Raw genomic sequence first — 18,427 nt, forward strand, 5'->3', positions numbered from 1 at the left:
TATTTAAATATCTATTTAATTGAACTTCACATTTCATTGGATGACAACTAATTGCTAGCCCTATAAGTTAAGGGGATTGATGGAATACTAACTGCTATCTGATGAAGTTGATGACGAAAATGACACTTTTGTATAACGTTAATGGTTTTATTGTATTCTGAGTGCATCTACATTCTTGTATTTTCGTGCTGGTTCCTGTCTACTATTAAACGTTTTGTGCCTGTGGATCCTTGGTGCCTCTTTGTTTTGGATTACAAGTTTGCGTTTGAGCACCAACCGTTCTTTCAAACTGTTAACTAGGAGGTTTATTGAATGGGGTTACTTTGTAAAAAATTTAATGCAAACCAGTGATACAGTTGGTACGATGCCCAGAGAGGATTTGCTTACCTATCAGAGCCATAAGTCCAACAGTGGATCCAAAATTAGATCCACGACTACATTTGGTAGGAATACTAAACAGTTGACCGATTTAATTCAATGATATTGGGATATTTTGTTAGCAGATGAATATTTGGGTGAAATATTCGATAACAGGTGTGCCTTTTCCTGTCGTAGGGGTGTCAGTTTAGGTGGACACCTCAGTTTTTATAAAAAACACTCATTTTCCAGTATGAAAATCCAACGGACATTTGATGGCACTAGATTATTTGGATGTTTCCCTTGTGAACATTGTAGTTTTTGTAGATATGTGTTTAAAACGAAGGAGTTTACAACTAGAAACCAAACGTATTTTTGAGATTCAGAAGTTTGCTAATTGTAGTAGTAATTGGGTAGTGTACTTGGCTGCTTACCATTTGTTCTGCATTTTATGTTGGTCAAATGTCTAGATCTCTAAAACTGCATATCTCAGAACATCTGAGTAATATAAGGAATAAGGTTATTACCAATGCACTATGTAAACATACTCTTGTTCATTATACAGCCAATTTTCATTTTACCAATATTGATAAGGTTAGTAGCCAAAGATTTAACAAAACCAACTGTCATGAATTTTTAAATAAAAAGGAAAAAGCATGGATCATTAGACTGGGTGGGTTACTCCCACCTGGCCTGAATGAACATCTGTAAAGATTTATGATTATTGTTCAGAATGGTGTGTACAACATATATTATATGTGTTGTTACTTTTTTGAATTACTGTTTTTCATTAATATTTATGTATGTTCATTTTTATGTTAAGGGAATTGTATTAGTTAGGCTAGTTAACTATTGGGGACTTTTTATTGGTTGTAAGGGTGACTGTATTGTATAAAAGGGAGCACCATTGGATGTTGTATCACATTGATAAAGGCTTTTGGGCCGAAACCGGTCTATATGAAGACTTAAGAAAGTCTTTGCTTCTTAAAATGTACTAAAATGTACTAAGACTTAATAAAGTCTTTGATTCTCCGTGTGGTGCTGGCTGTTTTCTGGATATGCGTTACTCAGCTTTTGGCCTTTGCACTTGCCGTCCTTGCGAAGCTACTCGCTTGCTTTATTATGTAAAAACAAATCACGATTGAAGCTTATTAACTTTAACTTTAACTTATATACATACTAGCTATTACATTCATACATGTTCACTCTCTGGCTGCGCTCTCAGAATGGCACTGAGTATAGCACATGACTGCTATTTATATATGCACATTTAGTCCTTGATATGCTTCTTAAAGATACAGCACACAGACTCTTTTACATATTTTAAACTGTGGGTTCCAGTAAAACATCCAGAGCAAATTATGTTACTTCTCTGGTCTAGGTGTATACTTAAAGAAGTCAATCATTTCCCATTAAAAAGGTTTACATTGGAACAGTTAAAAGGAAGTACAGACTTTTTTCTTCCAGTGGTCACCAAGTGTAATTATCTGGGATACGTTTATCACTGGGTATCGGAAAGTTCGTGGAACTTAATAGAAAACCTCACCTAATGGACATCCAAATTTGGGGAGCTTGTCTGCTGCAGCAGAGCTCCCAATTTTGCAGGCTATCAGCATGTTCTTTCTGCCTAAACTAATCTTTCTACTGAGACAGTCTGTGTTACTTTTTTGGAATTCATAGCAAATTGTCAAGTGTTGTGAGATATTTCAGTGGGGTTTTCAGTTGGTGCAGATGTTTGAAGAGGTACATACCAAACAAGGCATTATACTTAGTTATTGGTCTAATGAGGGAGGAGTATAGAGAGGTAATCTCCTTTTTTCTGGATGCAATCCCTTTACTTATGAGATGAACCAAGTAAAAGGATTTTCTGACTGCTGTCACTATGGATGCAATCCCTTTACTTATGAGATGAACCAAGTAAAAGGATTTTCTGACTGCTGTCACTACATGATCTAATGTGAGGTTATTAACCTGAGTGCCCAGGTGTCTCACCACAAGTTATGTGCTTAGGGGGTTGCTGATGATGTATGAGCATACTGTCGGTGAGACAGTTGGCCACCCACCTGATGAGTAGGGGCCGTGTTTTTGCCAAATGGTATGATGATACATTTTTATGTGTTTAGCTTGAGGCCATGACTTTGGCACCAGTCATAGTTGCTGTGTGACCCTCTTGCAGTATGTTAACATAATTTGGGAACTCAGTGGCAGCACCTAACTTACAGTTGTCCACATATTTGGTCAGCCAGAGACCTTTTGTCTTTGCCTGGATCTCTGTGAAGGAGATGCCAAACAGTACAGGTCCCAGGACAGATCCGTGGGGAACTCTACTACTGACAGGTCTGCTATTGGAGGTGGAGGCTCCTATTTTGATTTTGAGCATCCTGTCGGTGAGACAGTTTGCCACCCACCTGATAAGACAGCGATTTACTCCAAGTTGTGTTAGCTTTTCAATGATGCCCAAGTGCGAGATTGTGCCAAAGACCTTGGCCAAGTCAAGGTAAGCTGTATGTCCTGACTTTCCTTCATCCAGGGCCTTGGTGACAGTCTAAGAGAAGTCAACCAGGTTCAACAGGCAAGATCTACCCTTGCTGAATCCGAACTGGGTGGGGTCAAGTGCTTGGAGATTGCTTTTGTCCTTGTTTATGAGATCCATAATAATACTCCCCATGGCTTTACAGGTCAGAGTTGTCAAGCTAATGGGGCGATAGTTTCCAGGGTCAGTAGTGGCACCACCTTTGTGCAAGGGAATGACAATGGCAGTTCTCCACTTTGCTGGAATGAAGCCTGTACTTAAGCTGTGGTTGAATAGGGTGCTCAATGGCAAAGCCAATTCTTGCTGGAGATGGTGCAGAATACAGCCTGGGATACTATCAGGTCCCATGGAAGCTGTGTTCTTTGCCTTGGATAGGACCTTTACCACTTGATCTACAGAGATGTGAGGTGCGGGACAAGTATTGGGGATGTCGAAAAGGACTTTTGGGGGACGGGAGGTGAAGCTTGCGCTGAACCTATCTGCTAGTAAGTTGGCTAAGTCAGCAGGATTTGGGTTTTACCAGAGATTTTATTAAGCACCCATAACCAGTTCTGTATCACTAGAACCCCATCATGCAAAGTTTGGGATTCAGGGTGTTAGTTGAGTGCTTTTTTGCCCTCAGGAAGAGGTGAGTCCCTAAAGCTAGGAACATTAATAAAACATTCATGTATGTCATGTATGAGGTATAATAATCTGATTACAGTTGAGAGCAAAGTGCTTGGATGGCATAATTAGATCAAAGCAGGAATCTTTTATGTCAGAGATTTATGAGTTGATGTCTTTTGTGGATATCAAATGAAAGCACTTTCAAGCTAATACAAGGTGGTGGCAATACCCGCAACTGCATAACATCCTAGCTCAATGTAATGTAGGAATATGTCAGTCTAAGAGTAGAGAACACCATGCAGTTGAATGCTGTGATTTGAAACTTAAGTAGTTAGGGAATGGCCCAATTAAAGATGAAACTGGAGGGATTTCTCCAGTCAAGAATTACTGAGGTTGACTGGAATACTCAATGATATATGCCCCCCCCCCCCACACACACACACACACACACACACACACACCAGCTGTATGCTGGCAAGAATGTTATGTAACTTGCAAAGAGCACCAGTTGAATATAGGAGTTCCCCTTAATCAGAGACAGGGTCCAGTTGGAGAAGCTGTGAGGAAAGGGCTCCCCATGGTTTGGTCATGTCCTGTGGTACTCCCTATGTGGATGAGGCATATGGTAGGGGCACTTGGTCTTCCATTAGGGTTTAGCTTAGGGTGAGTTACTTCTTTGGGTTCTGGATGTTGGGCATATCCCACGTAGGTGTACCATCCCAGTAACACTGCGTTATTGGACAAGAAGAGTGGTGGCCACATGACTAATTTTTCAAGCATGGAAGAACACCTTACTACATTGTGAGCGGAAGTTTCAATTTATGATCAATAAGCTTAGAGCCTGGAAGAGTAAACATCTAGACATGAAAATCTGGTCTGTGTCCTGGTGTATTTTAAAGTATTTGTTATTAAAGAGGGAGGATGAGCTGCCCAAGAAATGTGAAGATATAGTATTGCATGACTTCATGATTATTGTACAGTTAAGTATATGTTTTCTTCAGCTTTGCCTCAATGAAATATTAGCATTTTCCAGAAATGGGCGAAGAATTGTCAAGCTTCACTGGTAAAGGAGTTACATTACATTGAAATGTTGTTAGGAATGTATTGATATGTACAATAGCCTCGTTACAATGGTGCACATCTTTTGCTTGTTGTTCTTTTTTATTGCATGTTTGATTTGCTGCTTGAAGTTAATAAATGCTACTTGAAATAAAATAAAATGGCAGCTGCAGCTGGTGCATATCCATTATCAATTCTGATAAGTCAATCCATATCTGAAAATAAAAGTTCCCCTCACTATCAAAATAATCATTCATTATTCCACTGCACAAAGGTGGTGGTGCTGCGGTAGCATTGTCGCCTCACAGTAAGACGTTGCCTATTCGATTCTCAGCTAGAGCATCTTCTGTGTGGAGACATGCATGAATGGGTGTACCTTCGTTGAAGGTTGTACATCAGGGCAAGCAACTTGGCAAGTACAAATCTACTGCCAATCATTAGCGGACCGGAGTTCCACTGTGGTGACCCCTAACTGGAAAAAGCCGAAAGACACAGCAACATTCCACTGCACAAAGGTAGAATCAATGCAGATCTATCAAACTATAGGCCAGTTACCATTTTATCTCCGCTATCAAAAGTATTAGAAAAATGTATTTGTATAGAACTTTGCAACTAATAGATAACAGCTTCTTCAACCCAACATGACTTCCATCCTCATCATAGCACAACTACTGCTTTGCTGAATTTTGTTAATACTGTCAGCATCCACAGAAGTGCCAGAAGCTTAGTCTCCACCATCTTCCTACACTTTAAAGCTCTTGATATGGTCTCCCATGAGAAATTCCTACATCAAAACCTTCATCCTTTGGGCTCACCAACATTTCAGTGCAATGGTTCCATTAGCTACAGCTCAAACAGAGCATAAGCATTGAAATGGAAAAATGATTTCTCCACCTTCTTACCAATATCAGTGTCCCTCAAGAATCTGTAGTAGGTGTGGCAAAAGGAGGTACTACCAACACAGCTAGCTGGAATTTTGTAGATAATTATGTCATTTGTGAATATCAAACTGATTTATACAAGATGCTTGTGTTACAAATGTATTAGAACTGTATATCATACATGATGCTTGTGCTACAGATGTATTAGAATTGTGTGTCATGTGTGTATCAGAATGATTTGTACAGATGTTTGTGTTGAAAAGTTATTTGTAAAGTGCTTGTGTTTGAAATGTTTCCACAAGTGTGCCCTACTGCAGAGAACAAAAATGTACATGCACTATTGTAACTGTTTAAATTTATACATTTTAACAGAGGAAACTGGGAGACAGGAGGTTAACCTCAGTCCAGCAAACTTTAGAAAAATATCTGAAATTAAATCACTTTATAGGTTAGGCCATAAATACGCTATCTCACAGGTTTCAGTGCAGCCAGAGACATAAAGTCTGTACTAGAAAGCTTTCTGTATTATGAAATAGGGTATGCAATTGTTTTATGTCTTCCAGCACCTGCCAAAGATCTAAGCAAAAGCCCTTGTGTGTGTGTATTTTTACAAGTAGGTGCGAAGTCCTTCCAGCTTCCAGTAGTGGGGGGTTTGCATGGGAACTAGAAGTCATATCACCAGAAGTGATGTCATTCTGCAAGCTATCTCAGAAGTAATATTTTAGATATTATTTTGAGAAGTCTTTTAGTGGGACAGAGCATTCTGTATTCTGCCTTGGGCCTGACAAGAAGAAGAACTATTTATCACATCAACTGGCTTGCTCTATTAAGTAAGTTGTTAGGGAACAGTAACTCTCTTAGATTCAGTCAGGAATATAGTGAAGCTTAGTTTAGATATTGTTTTTCTTTATTTGTCTGAGCCTGTCCTTCAAATGTTATTTTAAATATTCCTGTGATTTTAACTCTGATGTCACTGTGAATATATGCTTAGTATTGTTTGTTCTTTATTATGAAATATATTTAAACCTTTTATTGTTGCTGATCTTTGTAGAGCTATTTAACTTTTGAGAGTACTTGCATATTTATTTGGTGACACTGTGTGGGCCACTCATAATAGCCTTGGTCTTGTTCAAACTACCATTTGTGTTAATATTAATTTCACTCAGTATATTGGGTACTCATGGAAGAGCCTTATGGTAGCTGGCAGGAGTGTCTGGTGGCAGTCATAACTACCTTATAGTCTGGGCAGAAGGAGGCATAGCTAGTAAACCTGTGCCAGCTTTTCGCAGGTGTGTGTGCGCGTGTGTGTGTGTGTAAATCAAATCTCAAAAGGTGTGTGCGTCAGCTACTTGGGCAGGGACACAAAGCACTGGTTGGACAGAGAGGGTGCTGGAGGCCTTGGCTTGGACACTCAGCTGAGATCTCAACTCTGTAGCTCTGCCATGAGGAGTCTATCTGGGGATCTGGAGAAGCAGGGAAAAAACAGCCCCGGACTGACCGTGGTCTTTGTGTGCTCTTAAGGGAAGTTGCATTTCTTGCAGAGAGCTGCATCTGGAAATATTGTGTGTGTTCCTGTTACCCTTCCCAGTGAATATCCCGCACTGCTGCCAATGATGAGGATTGAGGCTCCTTGATTACTGGCCCAGAGGTGGTGGGGTGTCACAGAAGATCCTGTACTATTCAGTAAATTGATCAATATTCTGTGCACTACTACAAAAAATGCTACCTGAGTTCATAGGTTGGTACTAGGCTATCGACCCTAGGGCCTATGCAATCCTAGCCATAACAATTCCCTGGATATTTCTTCCCACAATATTTACTTCTCCGGGCCCCTGTCTAGCAGGGCGACTGACATGATCCCCGGGGTGAATTTCCTATCTCCCATCCAATCATCAAGGTTCCTTTTGAAGAGGGCCAATGAGGCGCTCTGCTTGATATGTATGGGCAGTCTATTCCAGAGTATGGGGTGTCTCTGGGTCAGGAACCTATCCCTCCAGCATGATGTCCTTCAAGGATGCATCTGCAGTCCTTACAAATGGGTTGTCCTGTCGTCAGGCAGCCCTTCGGTCGGCCGGATTCCAAAGTCTGGGTCTGGCCTCGGCTGGTGTTGCACTTCACCCGACGTCATAGCTGCAGTTATTCGGGTATAAAGGCATCAGCCGACGCCATTTTCCTCAGTCTTTCTTGCCGCGTGGCGCCCGAAGCAGAAGCTGTTCGCAAGTGCCGGTCGGTCAGAACCAGAGACTACTACTACCAAATACTACTTCGAAGACTTCTAAAAAGCTAAGTACCCCGTTGGGGACTCTTTCTTGCCTCAGCTGATGTCAGAAAAAGTGAATAACTGTTTAACTTGTGGGAAACAAATACCTCATAAAGATTTCCACTCTTACTGCTTACCCTGTTTAGGCCCAGACCACGACGTAGCAGCTTGTCCAGCCTGTGCTTCTTTTAACCGGCGGACGCTTAGACGTCGGTCTGAATTTGCTGAGGAGTTTTTCGGCTCCGATTTCGCTTATATTATGCCGTCGGATCCTCCGACTACGCAAATGTCTAAAAAAATGCAAGGAAAAGGACCGACACTCGCGGTCCGCGGTTTCGGCCGAAACCGCGGTTAAGCCAACCGCGAGTGTCTCGGTTTCGGCTGAAACCGAGCAAGCGGTTCTTCCTTCAGCCGAAAACTTACCTTCTACCGAGGCCTCTTCCAACCTGGTGGAGTCGGCCTCTGAAATCCAACCTGCTGTTGCAGTTTCTCAGGAACTATCTGACACTATTCCCTTGGATATTTCAACCCCTGCACGTGGAGCTGCTAGGCCACCTGCAGCCATGTCCATTAAGGCCTTTGCCAGGGCTAAAGCAGCTAAAACTACTAAAACTGTGTCTGCTAAGCCCCCCTCTCACAGGCCTAGCTCTAGTTCACAAATGCTTAGTTTAGCAGAGGATCTCATTTCTTTAATCTGGGGATCTCAACCTCATCCAGACAGGGCCTCTCAGCCTCCTCCAGAGAAGAGGCCTAGAGCAGAGCCCCCTCAGCCTATTTCCACAGATGATTCCTCTGATGATTCAGATGATACAGACCCTCCCGAGGCTCCTTTCTCCCCTTATGAAGACTCTGATGCTGAAGAGTCCATCCCTTCTGCCTCTCCGCCTGAGGAATTTTCCTTTGGGGAAACCTTGCATGCTATGAGGGAACAATTTCAGTGGCAGGGCCAGGATTTTTCAGACTCCAGAAAAAGGCTTAGAACCTTTCTGCATTTACCACAACATAGGCCTTTAGCCATACCTCCAGTTCTTTCTGTTGTAGATGATGCATTTAATGATGCTTGTACTGCTCCTGATTCTCTACCTCCGGCCCCTGCTAAGCCTGATAGATACTACAGGGTCCCGGACACGCATTACCATTTGTATAAGGCTCCTTTTGCAGACCCCGAGACTATCTCCCAAGGGCCTAAGGCTGTAGCAGCTACCTCTGCTAAAAACCCCCTCCCCTCTGAAAGGGAATCCAGATCCTTAGAGAGATGGGGTAAAAAAGTTTACACTTCTGCTACTCTTTCTGCTAGGGCCTTGAACTGTCGGTTTCACATGATCCAGTATCAAGAATTTATGCTAGACCAGTTAATCAATAAACTGTCCTCTGATTAAGCATTTGACAAAAAATCTGTTCAGGAAATGGTACATAACATTCAGCAAGTCAGTAACCATTCCCTAAAATGCGGCTATGATGCACTGGAGGCTTCCTTTAGATCAGCCATGACTGGCACAGTTATCAGAAGGCATGCATGGTTAAAAGAGCAGGCCTTACCAGACCATGTCAAGTCCAAACTATTGGATGCTCCTATGGATAAGATCAATTTGTTTGGCTCTCCTGCACAACAAATGCTGAAGAAGATGGAAGAGAAGGCAAAATCTGTCCAAACAGTAAAAGATTTCTTACAGGTCCAACCGCCAAGGTTTAGCAGAAATTGGCCCTCCAAGAATTGGTCCTTTCCAGACTCCTCCAGAACTCAGAGAGGCAGGAATAGATGTTCAAGAGGCAGAAACCAATCCAGGGGTGCCTACAGGGGACGCCAGTGGCAGGGTAACAACCAGCGAAGTACAGCCACAGACACAGCCACCATCACAACTACAGGGCAATCACAGTGACTTGGCACTGGCACCGCCTACCAGGGAACAACTAGAAGCACCCTTAGGCGGGAAGCTAGCCTTATTTTCAATGAACTGGCATTACATCACAAGAGACAAGTGGATTTTACAGACAATAGACCAAGGTTACAGGTTTCATTTCCATACTCTACCAGGGAAGAGAGGAATGCCAAACCTACCTCCAAATCAAAAGGCAGAAGCTCTAAAACAAGTATCTCAGTTATTAAGGATGAGAGCTGTGGAAAAGGTACCATCTGTGGAGCAAGGAAAGGGATTTTACTCCAGACTCTTCCTGGTACCAAGAAAAGAGAGCAAATGGAGGCCTATTCTCGACCTGTCCGCTTTAAACACATTCCTCATTGTTCCAAAATTCAAAATGCTGACTACAGCAGCTTCTTCCCATGCTGGGCAAGGAGTCTTGGCTGGTAACTCTAGATCTCAAGGAGGCATACCTGCACGTCCCCATACGACCAAATTGCAAAAGATACCTCAGATTTCTTGCAGGATCAGAGCATTATCAATTCTCAGCATTGCCCTTTGGCTTATCTACTGCGCCCAGAGTATTCACGAAATGCCTGGCATCAGTAATTGCTCATTGCAGGCTTCAGGGAATCCAAATTTACCCCTACCTGGACGACTGCCTGATACAAGCGGACAACAAAAACAAGCTAACAGAAGACTTACAAAGGGTCATTTACCTGCTACAAGCCCTGGGATATACAGTCAATATAAAAAAGTCAAGGCTGATACCATCCCAAAGAATAACCTTTTTGGGTGCAGAACTGGACACATCAAAACAAAGGGCATTCCTAACAGTAGAAAAACAAGAGCAACTGCCTCTCTACTTCTTGGCATTAACAAAGCAGAACCATCTAACAGCAAGAAAAGTACTGCAAGCCCTGGGCTTCATGGCATCCTGCATAATACTGGTCCCTCATGCCAGACTGCATATGAGAAAGCTACAGTGGTACCTAAAGAATTTATGGTCTCAACACAAGCACAGCCTAGAAACCCAAATCCCAATAATCCCATGCCTGAAGCAAGAGTTCCTATGGTGGGCTCAGGCCTGTCAATCAAACACAGGATTGCCCTTCTACAGCACTCAACCAAGTCAAACCATCACGACGGACGCCTCAGACCTCGGTTGGGGGGCCCACATGCTGGACAAGTGCATACAAGGCTTATGGACTCAAGACCAGCTGCACCTACACATAAATCTAAAGGAAATGCTGGCAGTAAAATTGGCAATTCAGACATTCAGACCATTTCTCCGAGAAGGTCAATTGATGATAAGGACAGACAACACCACAGTTATGTGGTACATCAACAAACAGGGAGGCACACATTCGTACCCTCTATGCCGGATGGCACTGGACCTCTGGAATGTGGCTCTGAGCTACAACATTCAGTTACAAGCAATTTTTGTACCAGGAAAAGAAAACATTCTAGCAGACATATTAAGCAGGACTACCACGGATGCCCACGAATGGATGCTGCATCCGGACATCTTCAAAACCATTACAAGAAAATGGGGACTCCCAGAAATAGACTTATTTGCATCCCCACGCAATCACCAGCTAAAGAAATTCTGCACAAGGACGTACCACCCACTTGCTTGGAAGGTGGACTCCCTATCTTTCAGTTGGAAAAACCTGACAGCATATGCATTCCCACCACTTCCTTTGATGCACAAGGTGCTATTGAAGATCAAAGAGGACCGTCCAAGGATCATTCTGATAGCTCCAGACTGGCCAAGGCAACATTGGTACCCATTGCTAAGGAGCATGTCTCGGGAACAAATATGGACATTACCCCTGGTTCCATTGCTGTTAACACAGAACAACTACAACATCCTGCATCCAAACCTGAAAACTCTGCAGCTGACTGCCTGGAACATTGCATAAGATCAATTAACCCAAATTTATCCCAAAGGGTTAAAGACATTATCCTTGAGGCTCGCAGACCCTCAACAAGAAAAAAATTATTCAGCAAAATGGAAAAGATATCTCATTTGGAGTACTGCAAAGGGAGAAGATGTGTCACTGGTAAACATAGCCAACATCCTGGAATACTTGGCAGAGCTCTTCCACACAGACCTGTCCTATTCTTCCATCAAGATTCATGCATCAGCTATTTCAGCAGAATACAGCTTGGATCCTCCTGTCTTCTCACATCCTCTGCTCAGGCAGTTTCTGAGAGGAATTAAAAATGTAAAACCTCCTAGGAAACCACCATTGCCAGCATGGGACTTGAACTTTGTGCTAGAGAAATTGACACTTCCTCCTTTCGAACCAGCAGCAACAGCAGAATTACAATACTTATCATGGAAGACTGCTTTCCTGCTGGCAATCACTTCAGCAAGAAGGGTATCTGAACTACAGGCATTAATGGCAGTGCAACCCTTCCTGATCTTCCATCAAGATAGAGTGTCCATGAGAACAAATCCTACATTTATGCCTAAGGTGGTATCCAGAGTGTCTTTAAATCAGGCTATCCACCTACCTACATTCTTCCCTAACCCACAGAACAGGGGAGAAAGACTGTTGCATACCTTGGATGTACATAGACAATTACGCTACTACCTGGACAGGACCAAAAACTATAGAAAAACTGACCAGCTACTGGTAGCATATGCAACAGGAAGGGAAGGAAAAGCAATTTCAAAACAGACAATCTCCAAGTGGATAGGAAATTGCATTAGATTCTGTTACTCCTTCCATGGAAAGAAAACTCCAGAAAACATCAGGCCTCACTCTACAAGGGCTACAGCCACTACCACAGCCTTCTTACGAGGAGTGGCTACCAAGGACATTATAGAGGCTGCTACTTGGACCTCCGTGCATACATTTGCCAAGCATTATAATTTACCTTTATACTCTAGATCCCGAGCAGGTTTTGCCACTGCTGTTTTGCAAGGGATCCTAACTACACCATAATTTTTTTCTCCTCCTCCCCCAGTTTGGCTATGGTATTCTACCCATTTGTAAGGACTGCAGATGCATCCTTGAAGGACATAGTACAGTTTTGTACCTACCATAAATGTAGATGTCCGATAGGAATGCATCTGCAGTCAGGATTACCCACCCGCCTTCCCCTCTGTGGTACTCCTAGGGTATCTGCCCATCTTATAGCTAGCTGGGGGGGATCTATTATGGTGTATTTGTTTGTATATATGTACATACATGCTTATTTTTTGTGTTTGCTCTCTACTATTTGGAATCATTGGCATTTATCCAAATTTAGCCTTCCAAGAGGGCTCCTGGCATCTGGGGCAAGAAACACTGAGGAAAATGGCGTCGGCTGATGCCTTTATACCCGAATAACTGCAGCTATGACGTCGGGTGAAGTGCGACACCAGCCGAGGCCAGACCCAGACTTTGGAATCCGGCCGACCGAAGGGCTGCCTGACGACAGGACAACCCATTTGTAAGGACTGCAGATGCATTCCTATCGGACATCTACATTTATGGTAGGTACAAAACTGTACTTTTTGTTCATTGTGATGACAAGGTTTAGATCTCTGGAGCGTGTGGCTTTGAGGGATTGGGATTTCTTTAAGTGGAGCATGTCCAACAGCTCAGGGTTTGGCATGGCCTTGTATGTTAAGCCTCTGAATAGACGATATGCCATAGAATATAGCTGGAGTTTTTTTTAGACGGTCAGTATATGGCATCTGCTTTAGGCCTATGATTCTTTTAGTGAGGTATTTCTGTGGCCTTTCCAGCTGTTGCAGATGTCTTTTGAGGTACATACCAAACGGGGCATTATACTCTATAATGGGTCTAATGAGGGATGAGTACAGTGGGACAATGACCTCCTTTTTTCTGGATGAAAAGCCCTTAGTGATGAGGTGTGCCACATAGAAGGATTTCCTGATTATTGTGGCATTGTGGTTATCGAAAGTGAGACCACTGTCCACCTGTGTCCCTAAGTCTCTCATCACACTTTCGATGTTTAGTGTCCTGCCACCTATGTGGTAATTCATGGGTACGTGTTTTTTCCAAAGGGGATAACTATACATTTCTTGGCATTAAGCTTCATTCAGTAGGTTAATGACTCAACCCTAATTTTCTCTGCCAAAACTCACTGTAAACTCCAAGACCTTACACAGCAATCCTTCTTATTGTTTGAACATGGCTAAGTAATTCATAACTACTTCTAAACCATAAGAAAACTAAATTACTGCTCTTTATCCCAAAACACATTTTATTTATTTAGTTATTTATTTAACATTTTTTACTGGGAAGGTCCGACTGGGACAGAGCCCATTTTCAGAGGTGGCCTGGGAAGAAACACTTCAGACGCATGTCTTTGGAATGTGGGAGGAAATCGGAGCACCCAGAGGAAACCCAGGAGAATGCAGGGAGGACATGCAGACTCCACAAGGAAGGCATCCTGGACGAGAATCAAACAAGAGAACCTCTTGCTGTGAGGCGTTAACACTAACCGCTGCACCACTGTACCGCCCATCTCCCAAAATAACACTATTTACTGTCTTCAGTGCCAACAGCTTCATAATAGAACAAGTAAATAACAAAAATTACTGGGTGTCATAGTAAGTGACCAACTGAAATTTGACCACTATTTGTGTCGCATGTTTAAAGAATTTCAAAAACTAGATACAGTATACAGTGTAAAAACCTACCTCACTGACATAGCCAGATGTCATACAGCCTCTACTTTCTTACTGCCATTTCTCCTCTGTGCTGCCGCAGTCTTCACTAGCCTTCAAGTTTCATAATTATCCAAACTTGAGCAATGTTTTAATAAAATAGCTAATTGTGCAGTAAGCTATAACAGTAGAATACACCACTGCCTAGCTTTCATGGAATTAAACTGTTTAGAACTAACACACCACCTAGCTCTTTTTCAGTTAAATGCAATATAAAAACGTTTCTGTAAGCCAGGATATTGCCCAGCCGTTAACAACTCAATAAGACACTAATCCCCCAATAGAATTGTATGCTGTAGAGTAAAATCACTAATAACTATAACCAAATCATTTAATGCTGCAGATGACTCTCTGTGTATAGCTGAACTGTGGTACCTCATCCCACTACTACTGAAGTCCATTATATGTATATCTGTAGGATAAATACCATTGTAATCTTCAGCTTGCCATATCATCAAACCATTTCTCTTCATTGAGAATCCTATGCCCGATATTCAGGCTTCAGCCAATACCTGAACAGTTTTACTAGCGTCTCTGAGCCATATAGATATTTTTGTGGCACTGGTCTCCACCCCACTTCTATACTTCTAATACAAACCTTATCATAGCAATATATTACTGTCTCTGAAACTGGTTAATTCGCCACCTCTTAACTGTAGGAGCAAGTTCTTTTTCTCAGTTCTTTCTTTGAATTTCTAAGCACTAATTGCAAGATCTGTTATCCCACTAATACGTCTCTTCAAATACTCAATGCTTAACATCTACTAAATGAATATATACTTTATCCTACAATAGTTACCTTTATTTCATATATACTTTATCCTACAATAGTTACCTGTATTTCATGTGAATGTAATCTAATTACTTAGTGTCTGTTCATGCTGTTTAAAAGTGTTTTTTAACTAAACACAGTTGAGCAAACCTCGTTAATAAAAGCAAAATAAAAGTAAAATAAATAAAATTCCTGTTTGTAGCAGTTTTGGTGTGTGCGTGTGTATGTATATGTATGTATGCGCGTATGGGACTTGTGTGTTTGTAAGCAGGTACTAAGTTCACCATTTTACGACCAAGCAATTGCAAGAATTTGCTAATAGCAAATAGTAACTTGCTTTTTTTGTTGTATTTCTGCACCATGTTTTATAATATAGCCATTCATAAGATGAGTGGAGTACTGCTTATTGTAGCAAATTCCACAGTATGAGTAACTATATATTTTTTTATTTTCTCTTTTAATAATATATAGTATCTATGTCTCTTTTTCTTTTCTTCCCAACAGGAAGAAACGCCCGACTTCTCTGAGCCTCTACAACACCACAGAAGGACTGGTACGTGGACAGACAGGTGGCAACAGGATCCCCCCTGCGCCAGATCCCTGGCATCTGAGTGACCTTGGTCAGCTGCAGTCCAACTCTACCTCTAAGGTTTGATAGACAGGAAGCTGCCATTCAACTGTCTATCGTGCCTGTGTCTGCTTGTTAAACTTGCAGAGAGTCTCTTAAAAAACATTTTTTGCTGGCTGTTAACAGCCCTTTACAGTCCTGCTGTAAGGCAGTGTGCATCCTAAGTACAGGGCCTCTTGTAGTTAGTGCAGCAAAACAAATTGCTGCTTTTTATGCAGAGCATTAATGATAAACAGGCAGTGTCATTGCTAGAGTAGGATCCCATTCATGCTAATTATGGCCCTTGTGCTTTTCTGAGCGAGACACTTTCTTTATTTTCTTTGTTTATTCCTTTTTCTACAATTGAATAAAAATGTAAAACAGTCCTTAAACCACCCGAGTGTGGTCTGTCTCAGAGTCTTTGCTATAGGGTCTGTTTCATTGCTGGGTAGAGTGGTGAGATTGTGGTCTTTGCCAGTGTCAGACAAGACCTTTTTTATCAGAACATACTTCTGACATAAGCTGCTTGATGCATGCCTTCCACCACTTGGAGAAATACAATGCTTTTTCCCTCTGTTGGTATTGAGCCAGGAAGGCTAAAATGTCTACAACCCTAACTGGACAAAAGCAAATAGGAAAAAAAAAACAAAAACAAGAAGAAGAAGAAAATAAATAATGGAGTGATATGAATAAGATTTACAAATTTCTGTAATATGGCGATACACGAAAATGGGTTAGTCCCTATGCAGGTATAGGTACCCAGTGGGCTTGCCATGGGCTTTTACGTGCATCTCTGTCCTGCCAAAAGAACATATGATGGTGGCAGATTCATGCAGATGCTGTAGCTGTGAGAAGGATTTGGAAATATCACCCTAACACCCTAACATTTTATGAAATCCTGTATTTTTCCATTTCCTCCTCCTCTTATCTTTTCCTTTAGTGATGAAACACTTTACTGCATTATGAATGGTGACTCATGCCAGCATAAAAATGCATTCACAGTGCTTAACTCATTTGCTGTGATGTCACAAGGTTATACTACTGTGGCAGTTACTTGTAATCAGACTTCAGCCATGTTTGAATTCTAGTAACTTCATTATATGAATATGCATTGGTACAATTATCACAGCTGTAATAGTACTTTGTACTGCTGTCACACCAGAAGGCTAGTCAAGTATAACTTGAAAAACATAAATTTTCCATAGAAAAAACTGTTTTACAGTGCAGTTATGAAATGTACTCATGACTGATGTAAAGATGTCATACAAGACGCCCTTCCATATCACTGTTGCAGTATTCCTTAGACTAGGGATCCCCTGCTAAGGGTAGACTAATGTCTGGCCAGTATACCAAAGCCAAAGGTTGATATAGGGATGTCGTATGTCACACATATGCTCCCCGCTTATGGCATAGAACATAAAGGTGGTATACGAATATATCACCCTCAGAACTTCTTTGTCACTAGTCCGAATGCCATCTTCGATCATCGGTCTGAATGCTGCTTCATTTGAGGGTTACCAAGGTGCTTCAGATAAGTACCCCATTGGTGTTTTTCTTCTTATCTTGCCTTTTACTTTTTGTTGTAAGGTTACATGTCATCCTGAAAGGGAAAATGTCAACATGGGTGATACAGTCCCCATAAGGACCGTCATGAACAGTGTTTGTCTTGCTTAGGTGTTTCTCACGACTATACGTCATGCCCTATTTGTCACACGTTTGTCACTAAAACTCTTCATAGTCATCTCTCCTCCTTATCCCCCTGCCTGGAAAACCAACATCTGACCATCTTGATGGAGGGTACACTGGTGGAATCTTCCTGACCCAAGAGTCAGCTGTCTGCTAAGAAGAAGGAAACCAAAAAAGTTTGGTGGATTCTACTGTTATACCATGTCTCCGGATGTCTCTTTCAAGGATGTTGAAAGCCTGTTTTTTCCGTCAGATTCTTCTGCTATGACCTCTTTGGAGACCGTCACGGATCTGGTTTCTGCACATCCTCGGAAGCTCTACAAATGTCTGTTTCGGATGTTCATGAGGAACCACAGCTGATAATATCTGAGGGACCAAGGGGTTTTGCACAGATTCTTGTTAGGGAGGAGATTCAGACTATACTGATTGAGTGTCAGAAGGAGTCCAAACATCCTAAGGTGTTTAGAGCTGATGTCCCTTTAAAGAAGAAGCAGAAGATAAAGCATATTTCCCCTGTTCCTAAGGATCCTCAGTGTGAATGGCTGTGTTTTACACTGGGTTTATTTAATGTTGTCATGACTTTTGAAGCCCCTCAGGGAATCTTTGTGCCCCCCACCCCCCTTGATCTTCTACTCCTCTTAAAAGACCCAGGAACCAGGACTCTTCTGTTGAGGACTCCACTGAAGAATCTTTGGTCTATTCCTTCCAGATTCCCTCTCCATTGATGTATGGTTCTGAGGAGGAATTATTATGATCTCTTCCAAATGGAGTCTCCTAAGCCCTCTGCCTTTTCTCCTGTTCCAGTTGCTTTGTTGGACACATTTTCAGCAGCTTTTCAGGATCCTAATTCCCAGCCCCTGCTCCTAAAAAAATGATAGGTTTTATAAGGTTCCTAATGATTGTAATTTTTTTTACAAGTGTCCCTCTGCTGACTCCTCTGTTATTTCCATTTCTTCTGATAAGCTTTCCAAGCTTTTGCCTTCTACTAAACTGCTTCCCTCTGATAAGGACAGTAGGGCCATGGAAAGATTGGGCAAAAAGGTGTACACTGCTGTTACCCTGGCTTTTTGGGCTGTGAATTACAGGCTCATTGTGACGCCCGTGCACTGGCCCA

The 18,427-nt window shown here is 42.0% G+C and overlaps 1 protein-coding gene across 1 annotated transcript in view; it reads left to right on the forward strand.

The window, feature by feature from the left end:
* The window catches only part of MAPK8IP3 (mitogen-activated protein kinase 8 interacting protein 3), a 3,746,918-nt gene that overhangs the window by 939,911 nt on the left and 2,788,580 nt on the right, over positions 1-18,427 (forward strand). Inside the window, exon 5 of the mRNA XM_044088957.1 lies at positions 15,525-15,573. Coding sequence (XP_043944892.1) covers positions 15,525-15,573 — 49 coding nt within the window. The remainder of the gene's footprint in view (positions 1-15,524; positions 15,574-18,427) is intronic.

This window comes from Protopterus annectens, chromosome 12.part0, assembly GCF_019279795.1.
Source record: "Protopterus annectens isolate FY-2018-M chromosome 12.part0, PAN1.0, whole genome shotgun sequence".
NCBI lineage: Eukaryota > Metazoa > Chordata > Ceratodontiformes > Protopteridae > Protopterus > Protopterus annectens.